Source organism: Leucoraja erinacea, chromosome 24 (assembly GCF_028641065.1).
Source record: "Leucoraja erinacea ecotype New England chromosome 24, Leri_hhj_1, whole genome shotgun sequence".
In the NCBI taxonomy this organism is placed as follows: Eukaryota; Metazoa; Chordata; class Chondrichthyes; order Rajiformes; family Rajidae; genus Leucoraja; species Leucoraja erinaceus.
Genome location: NC_073400.1, coordinates 26470944 through 26494608, shown reverse-complemented (window position 1 = coordinate 26494608; position 23665 = coordinate 26470944). Strand labels below are relative to the sequence as shown.

Sequence of the window (23665 nt, the reverse complement as noted above, 5' to 3'; positions counted from 1 at the left end):
TTAGAGGATGCAGTGCGGAAACGGGTTATTTGGCCCACCCAGTCCGCACCGAACAGTGATCCCCACACATTCACTCTATCCTACACACACTGGGGACAATTTACACTTGTATCAAGCCAATTAACTTACAAACCTGCACGTCTTTTGAGTGTGGGTGGAAACCGAAGATCTCGGAGAAAACCCACGTGGTCACGAGGAGAACGTGCAAACTCCATACAGGCAGCACCCATAGTTAGGATCGAACCCGGGTCTCCGGCGCTGCAAGTGCTATAAGGCAGTAATTCTACCGCTGTGCCACCGTGCTTTCTCCCTTCACCTTAAACCTATGCCCTCTGGTTTTGATTTCCCCAACTCTGGGCATCTACCAGATCTATTTTATACACCTCTATAAGACCGTTGTGGATTGCATTCATGCATCATCATTGAAAACATTAGTGACGCAGTGGTGCTGGTTTCCAACGGGAATGGTGACGGACGCACCGCACATCTCTGTCCTCCAGTTCCTGCGGACTTCCGCCGCTGGAAGTCTAGTGTGTGTGTGTGTGTGTGTGTGTGCGTGCTTTATCATCGTTCCTTACAATGCTCTTGTATCGCAACTTCTAATGAAGTGTGGATGGCCATTGGCTCGCTAGAAGCTCATCCGCCCTTTGACAGGTCTTGCTTTTGGTCCTGCTGGGGGTCCACAGCCCCCTCCTCATCCGGCAAACCAGGTGGGGGAGACGGTTTAGTCGCCGACTATCCGATAATGAAGCCGGTAGCACGGGATTACATGGTACCCGTGGCGGGGGGGACCTGTGGATTGAGCAGCAGCTAATTTGCACAGAGCAAGTTTCTGCAAACAGCAATGTGAGAAAGGACCAAGTTACAAAGTTGCTTTAGAAATGTGGTTTGGTGGGTATGTACGAACAAGGACTCAAGAATGTTGTTGTATATAATTGATCGTTACAGTAAAAGGGAATTTCCACCTGTAATAGGTAGGTGGAAGGCAGCCATTTAACTGTATTGGCCTGTTCCACCAATCTCAGCCACGGTTGTTATGGATTTCTTCCATTTTCCTGCTTTGCTTCATGTCCCTTGACCTAATAATAATGTATGTTAGTGGAACCAAAGAACTGCCAATGCTGGTGTAGACCAGAGGTGGACACAAAGTGCTGGAGTAACTCAGCGGGTCAGGCAGCATCTATGGAGAGAAAGGATGGGTGACGTTTTGGGTTAGGACGCTTGATCAGATCAGCCATGATTATTTGCCTTGAATCCTCCTGTTGTTCATTTCTCCCCCAACCTATTGAAGAGAACTCGAGCATCTTGAGCTGTCATTCCTCATTACCACTAATGCATAAGTTCATTCGTGATAGGAGCAGAATTGGGCCATTTGGCCCATCGAGTCTACTCAGCGATGCAATTATGGCTGATCTGCCTTTCCCTCTCACCCCCACCCCATAGCCAATGAAAGTAAGCATGCAGGTACAGCACGCAGTGAAGAAAGCGAATGGCATTTTGGCCTTCATAGCAAGAGGAGTTGAGTATAGATGCAAAACGGTCCTTCTGCAGTTGTATAGGGCCCTAGTGAGACCACACCTGGATTATTGTGTGCAGTTTTGGTCCCCTAATTTGAGCAAGGATATTCTTGCTATTGAGGGAGTGCAGCGTAGGTTTACAAGGTTAATTCCCAGGATGGCGGGACTGTCATATGCTGAGAGAATGGAATGGCTGGGCTTGTATACTCCGGAGTTTAGAAGGATGAGAGGGAATCTTATTGAAACATATAAGGTTATTGAGGGTTTGGACAAGCTAGAGGCAGGAAACATGTTCCTGATGTTGGGGGAGTGCAGAACCAGGGGCCACAGTTTAAGAATAAGGGGTAAGCTATTTAGAACGGAGACGAGGAAACACTTCTTCACACAGAGTTGTGAGTCTGTGGAATTCTCTGCCTTGGAGGGCGGTGGAGGCAGGTTCTCTGGATGCTTTCAAGAGAGAGCTAGATGGGGCTCTTAAAAATAGTAGTCAGGGGAGAAGGCAGGAACGGGGTACTGATTGGGGGTGATCAGCCATGATCATGTTGAATGGCGGTGCTGGCTCGAAGGGCCGAATGACCTACTCCTGCACCTATTGTTTCTACTGGGGGAAGGAGACTGAGAGAGCGGCACGGTGGTGCAGCAGTGGAGTTGCCGCCTCACCGCGCCAGAGATGTGGGTTCGATCCCGTCCATGGGTGCTGTCTGTACTGGAGTTTGCATGTTCTCCCCGTGACCGCGTGGGTTTTCTCTGGGTGCTCCAGTTTCCTTCGACACTCTTAAGACATCCAGGTTTGTAGGTTATTTTGGTTTCGGGAAAAATTGTAAATTGGTCCTAGTGTGCAGGATAGTGCGAGTGTACGGGGTAATCGCTGGTCGGCGCAGACTCGGTGGGCCGAAGGGTCTGTTTCCGCTCACTTTCTCCAATAGAGGTCTAGGTTACAGCGCCAGAGACCCGGGTTCGATCCTGACTACGGCTGCTGTCTGTACGGAGTTTGTACGTTCTCCCCGTGACTGCGTTTGGTTTTCTCCAAGATCTTCGGTTTCCTCCCACACTCCGAAGACGTACGGGTCACTCTACACCTCCATCCCCCACCAGGATGGCCTCAAAGCCCTCCGGTTCTTCCTCGACCAGAGGAGCAACCTATACCCAGCCACTGACACTCTCCTCCGCCTAGCGGAGTTGGTCCTCGCCCTCAACAACTTTACGTTTGACTCCCCCCATTTCCTCCAAACACAAGGCGTAGCTATGGGCACACGCATGGGCCCCAGCTACGCCTGCCTCTTTGTCGGGTACGTTGAACAATCCTTGGGCCCCATCCCCAACCACTACCTCTGTTACATTGACGACTGCTTTGGGGCCACCTCCTGCACCCACACACAACTGACTGACTTCATCCACTTCACCACCAACTTCCATCCGGCACTCCAGTACACCTGGACCATTTCCAACACTTCCCTACCATTCCTTGACCGCACCATCTCCATCGCAGGGGACAAACTTCTGACCGACATACACTACAAACCAACTGACTCACATGGCTATCTGGACTACACGTCTTCCCACCCTGCCCCCTGTAAGGACTCCAGCCCCTACTCCCAATTCCTCCGCCTACGCCGCATCTGTTCCCAGGATGAGGCGTTCCACACCAGGGCATCGGAAATGTCCTCGCTCTTCAGGGAACGGGGATTCCCCTCCACCACCATAGATGAGGCTCGCACCAGGGTCTCATCCATACCCCGCAACACTGCTCTCTCTCCCCATCCCCGCACTCGCAACAAGGGCAGAGTCCCCCTGGTCCTCACCTTTCACCCCACCAGCCGGAAAATACAACAAATAATCCTCCGCCATTTCCGCCACCTCCAACGTGACCCCACCACTCGCCACATCTTCCCATCTCCCCCCATGTCTGCCTTCCGCAAAGACCGCTCCCTCCACAACTCCCTTGTCAATTCTTCCCTTCCCTCCCGTACCACCCCCTCCCCGGGCACTTTCCGTTGCAACCACAAGAAATGCAACACCTGTCCCTTCACCTCCCCCCTCGACTCCATTCAAGGACCCAAGCAGTCGTTCCAGGTGCGACAAAGGTTCACCAGTATCTCCTCCAACCTCATCTACTGCATCCGCTGCTCTAGATGTCAGCTGATTTACATCGGTGAGACTAAGCGGAGGTTGGGCGATCGTTTCGCCGAACACCTCCGCTCAGTCCGCAATAACCTACCTGAACTCCCGGTGGCTCAGCACTTCAACTCCCCCTCCCATTCCCAATCCGACCTCTCTGTCCTGGGTCTCCTCCATTGCCAGAGTGAGCAACACCGGAAATTGGAATAACAGCACCTCATATTCCGCCTGGGTTGCTTGCGTCCGGATGGCATGAACGTTGAATTTTCCCAATTTTGCTAGCCCTTGCTGTCTCCTCCCCTTCCTTAACCCTCGAGCTGTCTCCTCCCATCCTCCCGCCCTCGGGCTCCTCCTCCTCCCTTTTTCCTTCCTTCTCCCCCCACACCCCCCCCCCCATCAGTCTGAAGAAGGGTTTTGGCCCGAAACGTCGCCTATTTTCTTCGCTCCATAGATGCTGCTGCACCCGCTGAGTTTCTCCAGCATTTTTGTGTACCTTCGATCTTCCAGCATCTGCAGTTCCTTCTTGAACACGGGTTTATAGGTTAATTGGCTAGGTATAAGTGTAAATTGTCCTTGGTGTGTGTAGGATAGTGTTAGTGTGCGGGGATCGCTGGTCGGTGCGGACTCGGTGGGTCGAAGGGCCTGTTTTGCAATGTATCTCTAAAACTAGAGACTAAAAGCATCTTTACAGGTATTTGAATGAGCTGGGGATAGAGTGGTACAGAATTAATGGAGACAAGTTTGCTTGGTATACATGTGGTGGGTGAAAAAAGATAGTTCTATAACTGTAAGGTTCCGGACACCACCTTCCCCTCTGTATCAGGCTTCTGAACGGTTCTTCCATAAGCTAAGGTTCGGTCGAATTCACCTCTACCACATTGTTGATGTTGAACTTTTACTGATGGAAGTGATGCTTTACAATACTAAGAACTATATTTTGCCCTCTGTATCTTCCCATTTGCCCTATCTGTTCTATTTTAGTTTGACTTGATTGTATTAAAGATAGACACAAAATGCTGGACTAACTCAGCATGTCGGTCTGAATCTCTGGAGAGCGTGGATAGGAGACATTTGGGGTCGAGAATCTTCTTCAGATGGCTCGACCCGAAACTTCAACTATCCATTTTAAATTCTTTTCAATTACAGTTTTTTTTTTTCTTTTATCTTTTTTTTCCCCACTGCCACTCCAACAATCGGTCTGAAGACCGATCCCAACCAGAAAAGTAACCTATCCAGTTAAAATCTCCAGAGCCGCTGCCTGAAGCACTGAATTATTTTGACTAGATTATAGTCACAGAGTCGTACAGCGTGGAAATGGGCGCTTTGGGCCACCTTGCCCACGCCAACCAAGGTGCCCTATCTTGGAAGGGGGAAGAACAAAGGGGGAACTGACGCGAGGGGGGGGGGGGGGGGGGGGGTAATTTGTAACTTTGTAAGTGCCCTTTATGGGCGACTATTTGCATACCATGGCAAGGCATTCTTCGGCCCCCTTCGGTCATGGTTGAAAATGAAGGACTGCCCAAGAACAAGGGCAGCCCAGTGGCACAGCTGGTTGAAATGCTGCCTCGAATCGCCAGAGACCCGGTTCAATCCCGACCTCGGGTGCAATCTGTGAGGAGTTTGCACGTCCCTGCTGTGACTTTGCGGGCTTCCTCCAGGTGCTCTGGCTTCCTTCCACTTCTCAAAGACCTGCGGCTTGGTTGGTTAAGAGAATGGCCTGTGTAAAATTGCCCCTCGTGTGGAGGTAGTGATTGGGGAAAAGTGGGATAACAGAACTAGCGGGAGCAGGTGATCGATGGTCGATATGATCTTGGTGGGCCGAAGGACCTGGTCCGTGCTGCATCACTAAACTAAGCGACTATCATCAAAACTGCATGAAAGCAATTTACTGCCGTGGCATTAGAATAATCTACCCACAAAAAAAAACCGGTTTCACAACCTTCAGAGTGAGATATAATCAAAGGGGTGTTGGCTGGAAACTTGGCTGGAGCAGTGAATGATTGTCAGGTGGGACATGGAAGTTGGTCGCTCAGGTGCTGGAGGGTGAAGAGTCGTGTAGGGCAGGTTGCTGGATTCCTCCATAAATAACGTGAAATGCATCTGGCTGAATCTACTAGGCCTTGGCACGTTTACTCAACCTCCAAGAAGGGTCTCGACCCAAAACGTCACCCATTCCTTCTCTCCAGAGATGCTGCCTGTCCCGCTGAGTTTCTCCAGTATCTTCTTTCTATCTCCCATGAGGCTTCTTGGTGGTGGCAGACATGTTTGGTCAGCTGACACTCGGGCAGAGGCTTTATAAGACGCCGGTCGGATCGCATTTGGAGTATCGTGAGCAGTTTTTGGGCCCCATATCCGAGGAAGGATGTGCTGGTGCTGGAGAGGGTACAGAGGAAGTTTACAAAAATAATCCCGGGGATGATTGAGTTAATGTATTTTGATCATTTGACGGCACTGGGCCTGTACTCACTGGAGTTTAGAAGGATCAGGGGACACCTCGTTGAAACTTACCGAATAGTGAAAGGGCTGGATAGAGTGGAGCTGGAGAAAATATCTCCACTGGTGGGAGAGTCTAGGACCAGAGGGCTTAGCCTCCAAACAAACGAATGTACCTTGAAGTGGAATTTCTTTAGACGGAGGGTGGTGAATCTGTGGAATTCATTTCCACAGACGGCTGTGGTTGTGGAGGAATTTGAGTAGGATAATAATTTTAATATTCTAGATTTTGTGACGCTGGAGCTGTATCACAAGATCGAGGTAGTTCGCCAATTGGCCTGCAAACCAGCACATCCTTGGCGTGTGGGAGCAAACCGGGGATATCGGGGAGCACGTACAAACTCCGAGCAGACAGCAACCATAGTCAGGATCGAACCCGCGTCTCAGGGGCTGTGAGGCCGCAGCTCTACCGTTGAGCCACTAGTTATGACTAGAGCAGACGCAAGGAACTGAAGATGCTGAAATCTTGATCAAAACACAAAGTGCTGGAGGAATTTGGTGGGTCGGGCAGCACTAGCGGAGGGAATGGACAGGCAATGATCCTGATCTGACGTCTGAAGAAGGGTTTCGGCCCGAAACGTTGCCTATTTCCTTCGCTCCATAGATGCTGTTGCACCCGCTGAGTTTCTCCAGCATTTTTGCGTACCTGACGTATCACTTGCCCATTCCCTGCATGGATGCTGCCTGACCCACTGAGTTCCTCCGGCATTTTGTATTTTGATTCGTTTAACTTAGCGATACAACGCAGAAACAGGCCATTCAGCCCACCGAGTCCGCGCCGACCAGCGACCCCCGCACACTCACACAATCCAACACACTAGAGACAATTTACAATGTTGCCAAGCCAATTTAACCTGCACACCTGTACGTCTTTGGAGTCAAGTCAAGTCACTTTTATTTATATAGCACATTTACAACGTAACTCTTGTTGGCCAAAGTGCGGGAGGAAACTGGAGCACCCCCATAGAAAACCCATGCAGGCCACGGGGAGAACGTACAAACTCCGTACAGACAGCACCTGTAGTCGGGATCGAACCAGGGTCTCTGGAGCTGTGAGGTGATGGAACGGCTGCAACCACCCTGCTGCCATGTAACGGCACACAGGAAGCAGTGGTTTCACACATGCTTGATGTGGGGAATGATTGAAAGATTAGTACAGCATGGGAACGGGCCCTGGAATCCACTCCGCCCATCGAAGAAGTATCTCGACCATGAGAGTCCTGATTGAGTGACTATCATGGGGCGATCAAATGTTCCTCAAAATGACAATAGCACCTCGCTCAAACGTGAGGAAGTCTCGCGTGAACTCTGACTGTGTCTAGCCTCCTTTGGTTTCATTGGCGGTTTCATTGGTGGTGATGTATAGTGTCACCTGTAATATTCTTGTGGTAGGGCGGCATCGTGGCGCAGCGATGAGCATGGAGTTCCTGCCTTACTGCGCCAGAGAACCGGGTATCAAACCTCTCTACGGGTGCTGTCTGTACGGAGTTTGTACGTTCTCCCTGTAACTGCATGGATTTTCTCCGGGTGCTCCAGTTTCCTCGCACGCTCCAAATCCGCGCAGGTTTGTAGGTTCATTGGCTTCGGTAAGAATTGTAAATTGTCCCTAGTGCGTAGGATAGTGCTAGCATACGGGTTGGCCGCTGGTCGGCATGGACTTGGTGGGCCGAAGAGCCTGTTTCTGTACTTCATCTCCAGTCTAATGCGATAACTGGTAATTAGTTCACCTGAAATGAGAACAGAAAATGCTGGAAGAAGGTCAGGCTGCATCTGTGGAAAGAAAAACAGCATGTCATATTTTGCTTGGGTGGTTTACACCCCCCAGCGGTATGAAGATTGACTTCTCCAACTTCAGATAGCCCTTGCTTTCCCACTCTCTCTCCATCCCCTTCCCAGTTCTCCCACTAGTCTTACTGTCTCTGCCTACATTCTATCTTTGTCCTGCCCCCTCCCCTGACATCAGTCTGAAGAACGGTCTCGACCCAAAACGTCACCCATTTCTTCTCTCCAGAGATGCTGCCTCACCTGCTGAATTTGTGTCTACCTTCGATTTAAACCAGCATCTGCAGTTCTTTCATACACATTCTGAAACGGTTCATAGTTTGGGTTGAACACTTATCACCGTATGTTCTACCTGACCTGCTGGCTGTTTCCATCATTGTCTGATGTATTTTGCCAATCATTGTTGTATGTGTTTACCAAGTAAAATGTGCAACCAGCGCTGCAGTGGCCACTTCACTGAACGAGGCACCAATGTTCAGAACCAAGACACCGATACATGATTTCAAGTCCTACAATTGATCCAGGAAATTTAAATTCAGTGAATTTAACAAATGTGGAATTTTACACTGAGTTGGCCTTTGTAATGGTGGCTATCAAATTATTATCTAGACTTTAATTTAGATGTTAGAGTTACGGTGGGGGAACAGGCTGGTCAGCAAAGCGATTCCGCGCCAACCGTACACTAGCAGTATCCCACACACTAGGGACAATTTACAATTTTGCAGAAGCCAATTAATTTACAAACCTGTACGTTCTTGGAGTGTGGGAGGAAACCAGAGAACCCGGAGAAAACCCACAAGGTCACAGGGCGAAGGTATACAAACCGCACCCATAGACAGGATAAAACCCGGGTCTCTGGTACTGTACCGCTCCAACTCTACCACCGTGCCGGTAGTTGATGGAGCCCTTGCATGCATTTTCTCCATTTCCTACACGTCTGCTCTCACCTTCTCTCCCCGACAGAGCATGCTATGTATTGGCCAGAGCAATAACAACAACTGAGCAAGTCGCTTACTAACTAACATCAAACATCGTTCATCACCCTAAGCTACATAAAAATGGCTGCCGCCTAAACCTAACAAACTGTGTCCCCGCAGAAGTCCCGTGTCACCGTCCCCTGGATGGCGTTCCCAATCTGCTGCTCACACCCACGCCCGTGATGCTAATGGCCGTCGGAGATGCCGGCATGATCCGCGCAAGATGCTGGCGCACCTACGCCGAAGCTGACCGGGCGTTTATGGACAGTTGAGAGCAGGGATAGAGTCCCTCTGGTCCTCAGCTTTCACCCCCACCAGCCTCCGCATCTGGCATCGCATCGGTTGCCATGTCCACCAGCTCCAATGCGTTTGCACCCACCGCCTCATCTTCCCCTCTCCCCATCCTTCAGCGGGAATAACCCTCTCTGTGATTTACTGGATCGCACATCCTTCCCCGTCCCCCGACATTCACCCATGTCACTGCAGAGGGAGGGGAAGTGCAACACTTGTCTCTTCACCTCCTCCCTCACTACCATACAGCGACCTAACCAGCCTGTGTTTAGAAGTCTTGCTCCTATTGCCTCCAGCTACAGAATCATGTTTCATTTTGTACCAATTTTCTATTCGGCTTCATTAACCTGGTCGGTTCTTGGAGTAGGATTCTGTCGGCATAGAATTAAAAAAAACAAAAAACATTCCTTCCTATTGTTTATTATGGTACTAGGAACTGGATTATAACTGGTTAAGCTCATTTCATGGAAACTTAAACAGCCAGCAGATAAAGGATATGTTCGTCCCTAGCTCTGATCGCAGAACTCTTATCTCTGGTGTTAAACCATCCCATTCCTCAAAAAAATGTTTGGTACATCGTAGGAGTTATTGTGATTGCACCTTTTTGCTCCGTTCACCTGTGCTTGAACTGTCTCTTAATGGAAATTGATTATTTTTTTAATCATTTTCTGGGAATAGTAGTATTATTTATTTTTGAATGTCTACATTGTACAATCTTGTTATTGATGCAATACCCGGAGAAGGAAAAATAATTGAGTTTGATCTTGATCAATGGCTAAATAGATAGCGCCATGCAGAAGTTTAATTGTTATTTTGTTGAACGCATTGAACAAAGGTTGTAAAATCATCCTCCAGCATTTAGTGCTTTATGGCAGCTGGTCATAAGTGCGTCATAAGATAGGCTAATCAATACCTTGTCGTTAGCAGAATGAATATTGGCAATTCAAGGAAGAAATGGGCGAGTGTAGAAACTGAGTTGCCTTTCGTGTTATTCTTGATACACTTTCATCATCTTCTTTCCCAAAGTACTCTGCTTCATTGGGATGCAAGGTAACAGTAGCCAACTTACATGTCATACACCGCTATTGCCATTCGGGGGCAGCACGGTGGCGCAGCGGTAGAGTTGCTGCCTTACAGCGCCAGATACGTGCTGCCTGTACGGAGTTTGTATGTTCATCCTGTGACCTTGTGGGTTTTCTCCAGGTGCTCCAGTTTCCTCCCACACTCCGAAGATATACAGGTTTGTATGCTAATTGGCTTTGGTAAATGATAAATTGTCCCTCGTGTGTAGGATAGTGCTAGTGTACGGGGTGATCGCTGGTCGGCACGGACTCGGTAGGTTCGAAAGGGCTAGTTTCCCCGCTGTATCTCTAAAGTAAAGTAAGCTGCTCTAATAAACATATAAGATTATTAAATGTTTGCTAGAGGCGGGAAACATGGTCCCAATGTAGGGGGAGTCCAGAACCAGGGGCCATAATTTAAGAATAAGTGGTAAGCTATTTAGAACGGAGATGAGGAAAAACTTTTTCACACAGAGTTGTGAGTGTGTGGAATTCTCTGCCTCAGATGGCGGTGGAGGCTGGTTCTCTGAATGCTTTTCAAGAGAGAGTTAGATAGAGCTCTTAGGGATAGCGGAGTTAAGGGATATGGAGAGAAGGCAGGAACGGGGTACTGATTGTGGATGATCCGCCATGATCACATTGAATGGCAGTGCTGGCTCGAAGGGCCGAATGGCCTCCTCCTGCACCTGTTGTTTATTGTCCTCTTTTCAACAAGTATTATTATTAATCGGGATACAAGGTAACAGTCACCAAAATGTCATCGCCCACCACTGCCGAAGATTAGTCATGTCAGAACGGAGTGTCAGAAGGGTCCTGCCCCAAATCATTACCCATCCTTTTCTCCAGAGATGCTGCCTGACCTGCTCAGTTACTCCAGCACTTTGTGTCTATTGTGTAGGAAGGAACTGCAGGGTGCTGGTTTAAACTGAAGATAGATACAAAATGCTAGAGTAACTCAACGGGGCAGGCAGCATCTCTGGAGAGAAGGAAATTGTGACATTTTGGGTCGAGACCCTTCTTCAGACTATTTATTGGTCAAATTTTGGTTCGTGTTTGAAGAAGCATTTAGGCTTTTAAGCAAAGCAAGAATTTCATTGTCCTATACAGGGACACATGACAATAAACTCACTTGAACTCGGCTTATCACATCCATATCAGCGTTTACCGACCGTGTGTGTGTGTAAGCAGCTCCAGACAAATTGTCGTATCATTTTGACAATCTCTTCCCAGTCATCCGTCTCCCCAACCTGTAATGTTGATGTTGTTTCTGTTACCGGCTCCTGATTAGATCCCTTCATGACTTTGACTTTTCTTCAACTTTGACTTCCCAGGGCCTTAAAGCCCTAGTACGTCCTTCGATTCTGGTCTCTTGAACGTCCCATGATTTGTTCATTGATGGACGTTCCATCAGCCGAGTAGAGCCTACCCTCTGATATCCCCCTCGCTTAACCCCCCCCAGCCTCTTCTTCCTTCGTTGCTTAAATCCTCCCCCTTTGATCAAGTGTTTCGTTGAGAGATACAGGGGCCCACCGAGTCCGTGCTGACCAGTGATCCCCGCACACCAACACACACTAGGAACAATTTACTATTATCTCAAGCCAGTTAACCTACAAACCCGAATGCCTTTGGAGTGCGGTAGGAAGCCGGAGAACCCGGAGAAAACCTACGCCGGCCTCAGGGAGAACGTGCAAACTCTGTGCGGACAGCGCCCATAGTCAGGATCGAACCTGGGTCTCTGGCGCTGTAAGGCAGCAACTCTACCGCTGGGCGTCCGTATTTCGTCATCCATTCAAATGACTTGGGATGGTGTTTAGAAATGTTACGATAGTCATTCAAATTGCAAATGGACGTGGAGAGAATGTTTCCACTAGTGAGAGAGTCTAGGATCAGAGGGCACAACCTTAGAATAAAAGGACGTTCCATTAGAAAGGAGACCAGAAGGAATTTCTTTAGCCAGAGAGTGGTGAATCTGTGGAATTCATTGCCATTGACTGCTGTGGAGGCAGTCTTTGGGTATTTTTACAGTGGAGTTTTGACAGGTTCTTGATTAGTAATGGCATCCATGGTTATGGGGAGGGCAGGAGAATGGAGATGCGAGGGAAAGATAGATCAACTGTGACTGAGATTCAATGGGCCGAATGGCCTAATTCTGCTTCTATGACTAGATCTATAGTGTGGAAACAAGCCCTTCGGCCCCGACTATCTTGAAATTAACTTGACTGGTCTTGTACTAAATGTTATTCCCTTTATCGTGTATCTGTACACTCTGGATGGGTCAATTGTAATTATGAATAGTCTTTCCGCTGACTGGTTAACACTCACCAAAAGCTTTTCACTGTACCTCGTTACATGTGACAATAAACTAAAGTAAACAGAGTCCATCTTGACCAGCGACCAACTGGACCTGAGCATATCCTACACACTAGGGACAACTTCCAATTTACAGAAGCCAATGAAACAACCAACCTGTACATTTTTTGGAGTGTGGGAACAAACCGGAGCGCCCAGAGAAAACCCACACGGTCACAGAGAAAACGTTCACAGGATTTTGTACGTTCTCCCCGTGACCTGCGTGGGTTTATTCCGAGATCTCCGGTTTTCTCTCTTTCCAAGGACGTACAGGCTTGTAGGTTCATTGGCTTGGTATAAATGATAACTTGTCCCTAGCGTGTATAGGATAGTCATAAGTCAAGTCCAGTCACATTTATTTATATAGCACATTTAAAAAACAACTCTCGTTGGCCAAAGTGCTTTACATTTGTTATAAGAATTGTATAAACAAACAAACTACATACATATATACATATAACCCTCGCTCAGTGGACGTCAGGAAAGGCTTGGGAGTATAGATAAGATTTTAGTCTTGGCTTAAAGGAGTTGATGGAGGGGGCAGTTCTGATGGGAAGGGGGATGCTGTTCCACAGTCCAGGAGCTGCAACCGCAAAGGCACGGTCGCCCCTGAGCTTATGCCTAGACCGCAGGATATTCAGCAACCCCAAGTCAGCCGATCTGAGGGACCTGGAGGTGGAGTGGTGGGTGAGAAGACTTAATGTAGGAGGGGGCAAGCCCATTGAGGGCTTTGTAGACATAGAGGAGGGTCGTGAAATGTATATGGAATGTATAGGATAGCAGTAGTGTGCGGGCATCGCTGGTCGGTGTGGGCCGAAGGGCCTGTTTCTGCGCTGTATCTCTAAATGAAACGTCCAAACTCCGTACGGACAGCACCCGTGATCGGGATCGAACCCGTGTCTCTGGTGGAGTAAGGCAGCAACTCTGCCGCTGCACCACCGTGCGACCCTGTACTGTGCAGGTTCCTTAACTATTTCTGCTGGATCCTTGTGTCGATCCTCTGATTCCCAGAGTATCTCCTGTTCCCAGGTGCATCCTGTGCCAAGTCCTTGCCTTGACCTGTGCCAGGTTTCTCCGTTCTAAACAATGCGAGTGTCTCTTTGTTCAATGCTGTGCACAGGCCGGCCCCTCTAAATCCGTGTGGGGGGGAATAGAATAGATGCGGAATGTTTGTTTGTCTCGATGGCAGTCAGATAATTTCTTCCTTCACCACCCCCCCCACGTTCTCACCATGAAAACATAACTAAATATAACATATCCTTCAATTGTCCTTTAAGGTGATGTGGTCGCAGTTCCCAGCTGATAAGGGACTTATTCTTGATTGTTGGTTTAACTGCACATGACTTAACAAATAAAATAGTAATAGTTTCCATTGTGTTACACATAACCTATGCCACAACATACACACGCCGTTAAAATTCTTGACATACAAAATGTCACTTCAAACTCTGACTATTATTTTCTTTTTTTAAAGCGAGGATAAGTCCCATTGAATTAATTGTTCACATGAGTGAGTCACGGTGGAGAATTTCGACGAATGGTTTAACAATAGCATTTATTTTTTTCCACAAATTTTGTCCTCTGTGAATCTTTCGGCACCGACAATCTCCAGTGAAATTTTGACTCCCTTGCGTCGTGGGATAATTGCAGTGGCTGGCGTGAGGGGGATGGAGGGGAAAACCAGACAATAAGGGGTCAGTTTGTCGTGTGTTTTGGTTCCCACCATAGCTCAGTTAATTTTAGATATCATTTTAGACAGCTGAGTATATGGTACGGGTGTCGGGGGTTAAGGGGAGAAGGCGAGAGAATAGGGTTAGGAGGGAGAGATAGATCACCAGCCATGATTGAATGGAGGAGTAGACTTGACGGGCCGAATGGCCTAATTCTGCTCCTATCACTTATGATCTTATGGTATACGTTGAGTTGCGGAGAGCTATCAAATTGTACAGTGGGGGTGCCGACCAGCTGCAGAAACGGACAGAGAAACGAAGGATGGAGTTTGTTCTGAGCAACTGTGAGGCGTCATACTGTGGGAGGTCGATGGGAAAAGTATGCTGTTAATGGCAAGATCCTTCACAGCATTAACACCCTTAACATGCGGCACGGTGGCGCTGCAGTATAGTTGATGCCTTACAGCGCCAGAGACCCAGGTTCGATCCCGACTACGGGCGCTTGTCTGTACGGAGTTTGTACGTTCTACCCGTGAGCTGCGTGAGGTCTCTCCGAGATCGTCGGTTTTCTCCAACACTCCAAAGACGTACAGGTTTGTAGGTTAATTGGCTTGATGCAAATGAAAATTGTCCCTAGTGTGTGTGTAGGATAGTGTTATTGTACGGCAATCACTGGGCGGTGCGGACACGGAGGTCCGAAGGGCTTGTTTCCGTGCTGCATCTCTAAACTAAATCAAACTATTGATGCACAGAGGGATCTTTGAGTCTAAGTCCACAGATCTCTGAATAGGCAACACAGGTTGATAGGGTGGTAAAGAAGGCATTGGGTATGCTTGTCTTCATTGGGTGGGACATTGAATATAAAGATTGGGAAGTCATGTTGCAGATTTATAGAATGGTTAGGCTGCATTTGGAATATTGTGAGCAGTTCTGGCCTCATTGCTGGAAGGATGTGAAGACGTTTGCGGCGATGTAGAATTGGTTTGCCAGGTTGCTGCCTGTATTACAGGGTATTAGCAAAAAAGGTGGCCTTAGCCAAACTTAGATTGCTTTCTCTGGAGCATTGGAAGCTGAGGGGAGACCTGTTAGAATTATATACAAACATAGAAATCAGGTGCAGGAGTAGACCATTCGGCCCTTTGAGCCAGCACCGCCATTCAATGTGATCATGGTTGAACATCCAAAATCAGTACCCCGTTCCTGCTTTCTCCCCATATCCCTTGATTCTGTTTGTCCTAAGAGCTACATCTAGCTCTAACTCTCTCTTGAATACATCATATATATAAACATATGAGAGGCATAGATAGGGTAGACCATCAGAACCTTTCCCCCAGAGTGGAAATGCCAAAGACTAGAGGGCATAGCTTTAAGGGGAGAGAGGAAAAATGTAAAGGGAATGTACAGGGCAAGTGTTTTATACAGAGAGTGGTGCCTGCAATGTGCTGCCAGAGCTGGTTGTGGAGACAGATAGATTGAGGTATTTAAGAGGCTTATTAATAGGCACAAGGACATGCAGGTTATTTGGGTCAGGGGGGTAGGGTGGGGGGGGGTTGTGGTGGGTTCAGCGAGAATTCAAATCTGAAGTTTCAGTCTGAAGAAGGGTCTCGACCCGAAACGTTGCCCATTCTTTTCTCCTGAGATGCCGCCTCACCCGCTGAGTTGCCCCTGCATTTTGTGTCTACCTTCGATTTTAAACCAGCATCAGCAGTTCTTTCTTACAGATTTCAAATTGTCCTGGTTCCCATTTTGACCGCCAGTAATTCACCACCACAGGTTTATCATTCTCTCATCTTCTCGTACTTGTGCAAGGGCCAGCGTTGAAGGGGAAAAGCTCCTTAAAAGCCTGCACTAATTATCCCTTTGCCCCACAGAGAGAGCACATTCCTACTCCTGGGGTATGTGTGTGTCCTTTGCTATTTGTTCCATTGTCGAATGTTTAGTATAAATACGGATCCTGATGTGTCGACCAGTTTCTGACTGGCTTGTTCTCTGTAACCACAAAGGAATAAACAGTTTACTTCCCTGCCGAGATATTGCAACAAGAGGGCTTATCATCTTACTCATTATCTAATATAGTGACAACAGGTTGCATGCATATAAACACGCTCAAACTCGTAAATCATCCCTAGGTATCTCACAGGCAAAATATAGTTTTGTTTATTTGTCACGTGTAACGAGGTACAGTGAAAAGCCTTTGTTGCAAGATGATCGAAGATAGTCCGGGGGTCCCCGATGAGGTGGGTAGTAGAAATATTGCAGTGAGGTAGAAAAAGGGATATTGGGACTGGATGACCTAACGTCAACGAGTTGAACATTAAAGAATGACTTAAAAGAGTCTGAAAGGTGGAGGGGTTAAGGGAAAGAATTCTAGAGCAGATAGCATGAAGGCAAGGAGAATGTGGATAGGTGATATCTCGGGTCAGGACCCTTCTTCAGACTAACAAAGTGCTGGAGTAATTCAGTGGGGCACAAAGGGCTGGAATAACTCGCCGGTTAGAGAGACGAGCAGAACTTCTTCAAAGTAGGCATACCTTGAGGAGATTTTGGAGTGGTTTGGAAAGAAGGGTCCCGACTTGAAACGGCAGCTATCCATGTTCTCCAGAGATGTTGCCTGACCCGCTGAGTTACACCAGCATTTTATATCTGTTTGGTGTAACCCAGCATCTGCAACTCCTTGCTGTTAGATTTTTTTTACAAAAGCACAAGTCCTTGTGAAGTGGGTGGAAAGCGGAGCATCCGGCAGAAACCCAGGCAATGACATGGTGAACGTGCTAACTCCACGCAGACAGCACCTGAGATCAGGGTTGGACCCGGGACTCTGGTGCTGTGAGGCAGTAGCACTACCAGGTGCACCACTGTGCCGCCCATTAAGGGAGTGCTAACTTGCCCCAACAGCATTTAAAGTTAGACACAAAATGCTGGCGCAACTCAGTGGAACAGACAGCATCTCTGGAGAGAAGGAATGGTTGATGTTTTGGGTTGAGACACTTGTTCAGACTGAAGAAGAGTCTCGACCCAAAACGTCACCCATTCCTTCTCTCCTGAGATGCTGCCTGTCCTGCTGAGTTAGTGCCAGTCCCACTTTCCCGATTTTTCCCCTTGATTCAAACTCGGAGAATGTCCGTAGGAGTCCATAGCGAGCCCATAGGTGGCTGTAGGAGTGTGGGTATATCGCAGTGGCTCGTTATGCCATACGTAGGTATTCGGGGCATCAGGTAAGCCGTAAGGTTTTTTCCAGCATGTCAAAAAAGTCCATGAGTAAAAAGATAGTCGGGAGGAACTTCGCCCACAAAAAATCTTCATTTTCTTTTTTAGACACAAAATGCGGCGCAGGACTCAGTGGAACAGACAGCATCTCTGGAGAGAAGGAATGGTTGATGTTTTGGGTTGAGACACTTGTTCAGACTGAAGAAGAGTCTCGACCCAAAACGTCACCCATTCCTTCTCTCCTGAGATGCTGCCTGTCCTGCTGAGTTAGTGCCAGTCCCACTTTCCCTTGATTCAAACTCGGAGAATGTCCGTAGGAGTCCATAGCGAGCCCGTAGGTGGCTGTAGGAGTGTGGATATATCGCAGTGGCTCGTTATGCCATACGTAGGTACTCGGGGCATCGGGTAAGCCGTAAGGTTTTTTTCCAGCATGTCAAAGTCCATGAGTAAAAAGATAGTCGGGAGGAGGAGTTCGTAGATCACAAAAATCTTCAATTTTCTTTTTTAAGGTCCTTTCAACGTGGCAGAGGACTCAGGGGGGAAAGTGGGACAGGCCCTTTACTCCAGCATTTTGTGTCGATCTTCGGTTTGAACCAGCATCTGCAGTTCCTTCCTACACTTGTGGAGTCAAATCCAAATTTGGTTGCAAGAATCCCCATTGGGTTACTGCAAGAATTTCAATGACCAAACATGGGCAATCAAGGTCACTGAATGGTTGTTCAAATACCATTTGCCAGCTACCACTCCACTTGCTTCATGCACGGTTCGACTGACCACACTGCAATAGTAGCTCGGTAGAGTCGGGGATCTTAGGGAGACACAGGGGCATGGTTAAGGGAAAGTTAGTCCCCGAAAGTGCTAATAGGTGCTTGCAATAGGCTTCGTCCTTCTCCAGGTTCTCCATGCTCAATGTGACTGGCCTGATCATCTCCACAATCCTGATCTCAGTTCGTGCTTCTCCATCATCCCCCTCTGCAACAATGTTTATCATCCTTATCAAGCTCACTCTGGAAAGTATGGAGAACCGGCCTCCCATGGGCTGCATAGACACCACAGCTAACCTGCAACTGGTCCGCAGGAAACCAGAAGGATTCGCCCATCTCCCTAACAGGTTGGCAACAGTTTAGAAAAGGGATCGGTTGAGATGTATTTATTCGAGATGATCTACATTGGCCTTTACACCCAAGGGGTTGTGAATGCAGAAGGCATGGGGCCAATTCACTGGGCTTTTGTGTTCGACTTAGCTCTTTAGAGGGATATGGTGAGAAGGGGAATGGGATACTGATTCTGGATGATTAGCCATGATCATATTAATGGCGGTGCTGGCAGGAAGGATGTCCATCCTGCAATAGACAATAGGTGCAGAGACAGAATAGTCCATTCGGCCCTTACAGCCTAATGACCCATACCTTGAATGTGATCATGGATTTTCTCATCCGACAATCAGTACATGTTATAGGGCCAGTGTCAAAGGTGAACTGCTTGCTGGGGTCGTATGTAAAACATAAAAGGCTGGAGTTACTCAGTAGATGAGGCTGCACCTCTGGAGGACATGGACAGGTGAGGTTTTGGGTTGGAACCTTTCTTCAGACAGATTGTAGCGGGGGAGGGGGGGGGGGAAGAAGCAATTGACTGCCCCCACCCATTTTAAGACATTGGACAATCGTCAGTCAGGGGAAATAATCTTTCAACAACTCTCATTTAATTTACCCCAAAACTGTTCCATCTTCCTTTAAGAGCACTGCACATCTCCAGAGAACATGGGTCATTTTCACTCAATATCTCCAAACTGAAAACTCCCTTGTTCCACCAGTCAATCCTGGACCTCTGTCTCATTCCATCTCGGGCTGGAAACAGACCCTTCGGCCCAACTTGCCCACTCCGACCATCATGTCCCATCTATACTAGTCCCACCTGTCTGCGTTTGGCCCAAATCCCTCAAAACCTGTCCCATCCATGTACCTGTTTAATTGTTTCTTAAATGTTGCGATAGCCCCTGCATCAACTACCTCCTCCGGCAGGTCGTTCCACACACCCGCCACCCTTTGTGTGGAAAAAGTTAACCCCCAGATTCCTATTAAATCTTCCCCCCCCCCTCACCTTAAACCTATGTCCTTTGGTGCTCGATTCCCTTACTCTGATCAAGAGACTCTGTCAATCTACCCACTATTCAATCTATTCCTCTCATGATTTTATACACCTCTATAAGAAAACCCCCCCACCCCCATCCCCCTGCACTCCACGGAATAGTCAAGAGACCAGAGTGTTTAATTGCCATAAAACGGAACAATGATATTCTTACTTGCAACAGCGCACCAGATATGCAAACTCAGTGCATAATGTAAAACAAACCCTTGTACATTGATGCCCACACGGTCCTGCAATGCCGAGGCACATTGGCACTGTCCCCTGAAATACTCTGGATGGGAGTGTACAGTATTAGCTGGTTGAACCAACTTGGAATTTTGTTTTTCTGGAGCATCAGAGGATAGTCAGCAATGGAAATGTATCAAATTATGAGAAGCGTCGATCAGGCAGATAATCAAAGTCTTTATCCCTGAATCGAAATGCCACCTACAAGAGGGCCTATGTTTAAGTTGAGATGGGGAAAGATTAACAGATACTGTATGTGCGGGGCAGGTTTTTTTTACACAAGAGGGCTGGTGCCTGGAATGTGATGCTAGGGAAATGGCAGAAGCAGCATTTAAGAAGCATTTGAGCAGGGAATAGAGGGATTTGGACCATGTGCAAACACATTAGGTTTAGTTTAATGAAGCATTAAGTGATCAGAGCTGATAAGGTGGGTCAAAGTGCCTGTTCCTGTGCTGTACTTTTCCATGTTCAATGTAGCAAGTGACCTTTTTAAGTGATTGATTGTTGGCAACTTTTATTTTGGCTTTGATGTCAGCTTGTTTCATCTTTTGCCAGGTCCTCCATTTCTGCGTTGGTTTTGGTGCTTTTCTCAGTCCAATGATAGCCGATCCTTTCCTGTCGGAAACAAACTGTATGCTGACCAACCTCACTGCCAACGGCACTTCGACCGACTTGGCGCACACCCGAAATTCCTTGGCGCACCCGCACATGGTGAACGGGAGCGATGTCTTTCTGGAGCCCAATGGGATTTTCATCTCGAATGTGTCGTATGCCTTTTGGATCATGGCTCTGATCAATGTAAGTAAGATATGACGTAGGGCCTTGAGTAACATTTGGCGGTGACCAAGGAGGCGGGGAGGGAAGGGGAGAGTAGAGGGATGTCGGATGCCGCTCCATAAGACCAAACGCGCAGACCGGACTTTGGAAATGACAATAGACAACAGGTGCAGGAGTAGGCCATTTAGCCCTTCGAGCCAGCACCGCCATTCAAGGTGATCATGGCTGATCATCCCCAATCAGTAACCCCCCCCCCCCCCCCCCCCCCCCCCCCCCCCCCTTTCCTGCCTTCTCCCCATATCCCCTGACTCCACTATTTTTAAGAGCCCTATCTAGCTCTCTTGAAAGCATCCAGAGAACCTGCCTCCACCGTCCTCTGAGGCAGAGATTCCACAGACTCACCACTCTCTGTGAGGAAAAAGTGTTTCCTCGTCTCCGTTCTAAATGGCTTATTCCTTTTATCTTAAACTGTGGCCCCTGGTTCTGGACTCCCCCCACATCGGGAACATGTTTCCTGCCTCTAGTGTGTCCAAACCCTTAACAATCTTATACGTTTCAAATGGCGACGGACCTGGAGATTCAAAAGAATTTCACTGGGTGACATGAAAGCACTATTGAACTATTGATGAAATACCCATCAAGTTTACTTCACAAGCGGCACGGTGGCGCAGCGGTAAAGTTGTTGCTATACTGCATCTGAGACTCGGGTTCAATCCTGACTACGGGTGCTGTCTGTACGGAGTTTGTACCTTCTCCCCGTGACCGCGTAGGTTTTCTCCGGGTGAACATGTGATTGCTGGTCAGCGTGGACTCGGTGGGCCGAAGGGCCTGTTTCCTTGCTGTATCTCTATTTTAAAAAAAGGTTAACTGGTTAAGATTCAGGGTTAAATGCTACTTCCTCATCTCTCTACTCTGATAGGCATATCATCTGCTTGAAGACAAAAAAATCCTGTCATTATGTCACTACGGGTGCTGTCTGTACGGAGTTTGTACACTCTCCCTGTGACCACGTAGGTTTTCCCCAGGTGCTCCGGTTTCCTCCCACACTCCAAAGCCATACAGGCTTGTAGGTTAATTGGCATCTGTAAATTGTCCCTTGTATGTGGGATAGAACTACTGTCCCTTGGCAAGGCAGGTACATTTGGGCAGCAATATGCAAGAGCTTGTTTTTTTACTCGTGGGAAGGACAGTGGTGCAGTGGTGGAGCTGCTGCCTAATAACGCCAGAGACCCAAGTTCAATCCTGACCGCGGGTGCTCTCCGTGTGGAGTTTGCATGTTCAAGAGTCAAGAGTCAATCTCACAGAGAGTTGTGAGTCTGTGGAATTCTCTGCCTCAGAGGGCGATGGAGAAAGGTTCTCTGGATGCTTTCAAGAGAGCTAGATAGGGCTCTTAAAAAAAAATAGCGGAGTCAGGGGATATGTGGAGAAGGCAGGAACGGGGTACTGATTGGAGATGATCAGCCATGATCACATTGAATGGCAATGCTGGCTCGAAGGGCCGAATGGCCTGTCCTGCACCTATTGCCTATTGTCTATTGTCTATAGCCTATTGTCTATTGTGTCTGTGTGGATTTTCTCCGGGTGCTCCGGTTTCCTTCAACATTCCAAGGATGTGTGGGATTGTAGGTTAATTGGTTTCTGTAAATTGCCCCTCATCATGGTCATGTAATGTGGAGACTTGCCCTTGGACCCAACTTGCCCACACCGACCAGCACATCCCATTTACACTAGCCCCACTCACCTGCATTTGGCCCATATCCCTCCAAACCTGTCCAATCCATGTCCCTGTCTAATTGCTTCTTGAACATTGCGATAGCCCCTGCCTCAACTACCTCCTCTGGCAATTCATTTCATACAGCCATCACCTGTTAGTGTATAGGATAGACCTGGTGTACAGGGAATACTGGTCGGCATGGACTCTGGGCTGAAGGGCCTGTTTCCACGCTGTGTCTCTAAATCTGACTCTGCCCTAGTATTGGAACACCAGGTACCAAAGAAATGGTTTGATTTTGCCCATCACGTCTGTGCTTCCCTCAAAGAGATATCAAGTTAATTTCACGATCCTCGCAACTTTCCTCGTGAAAGTTACTGAAGAATCTGTTTCTAGTTTTCCCTGCACAGCGGTCGTCTGATCACAGACGTCTGAGTGTAAAAATAAAGCCCAAATCTCCTCATCTCCCCTCTGGTCCTTTCGTCAATTATCTTGAATCTTTATTCTGTGGTCACAGCCCCAGCCGCCATAGTTGAGTTTCTCCCTTGATCCAAGCATGATGTTGCAATTACTGACGAATATCAGCGAACGGGATCAAAGCATTCCTCGTATTTGCTTTGAATATTCTAATCCTCTGATTATGACTCGATGACAAAAAGCTAAATGCTTGATGTAAAGAGCTATCCCCGGATATTACTGTTCAAGAAAGGGTTGTGGCATTCTAGATTCACGATTCAAGAGTTTATTGTCTTGTGTCCCAGATAGGACAATGAAATTCTTGCGTTGCTTCAGCACAACAGAACATAGTAGGCATGACTACAGAACAGATCAGTGTGTCCATATACCATTATATAAATATATACAGACATGAATAAATAGACTGATAAAGTGCAAATAAATAGATAATGGGCTATTAATGTTCAGAGTTTTGTCCGAGCCAGGTTTAATAGCCTGATGGCTGTGGGGAAGTAGCTATTCCTGAACCTGGTCGTTGCAGTCTTCAGGCTCCTGTACCTTCTACCTGAAGGTAGCAGGGAGATGAGAGTGTGGCCAGGATGGTGCGGGTCCTTGATACTGCATCATTTGCCAAGGTACACTGTAACCTCACGACTGAAACCGTTCACCCCTTTCATCGTTTAGACGTTCACCCGTTTACTGCCTGATTAAAATTGACTTGTGGTCAACCAATGCTTTGTTCAAATTCTCGCCTTTGTTTTCGACTCATTGTTCCTCCCTACCTCCAGAACTTCTAATCCTCTAAAGGGCCTGTCCCATGATGCGAATTCACCCAAGAGCTCTCCCGAGTTTAAAAAAAAAAAAAAAAAAAAAAAAATCAAAC

General features: G+C 47.8%; 1 protein-coding gene across 1 annotated transcript in view; it reads left to right on the top strand.

The window, feature by feature from the left end:
- The window catches only part of mfsd4aa (major facilitator superfamily domain containing 4Aa), a 55716-nt gene that overhangs the window by 6064 nt on the left and 25987 nt on the right, over nt 1-23665 (top strand). The window contains 4 exon segments of the mRNA XM_055654869.1: nt 18361-18409; nt 18412-18449; nt 18451-18539; nt 20374-20636. Coding sequence (XP_055510844.1) covers nt 18361-18409; nt 18412-18449; nt 18451-18539; nt 20374-20636 — 439 coding nt within the window.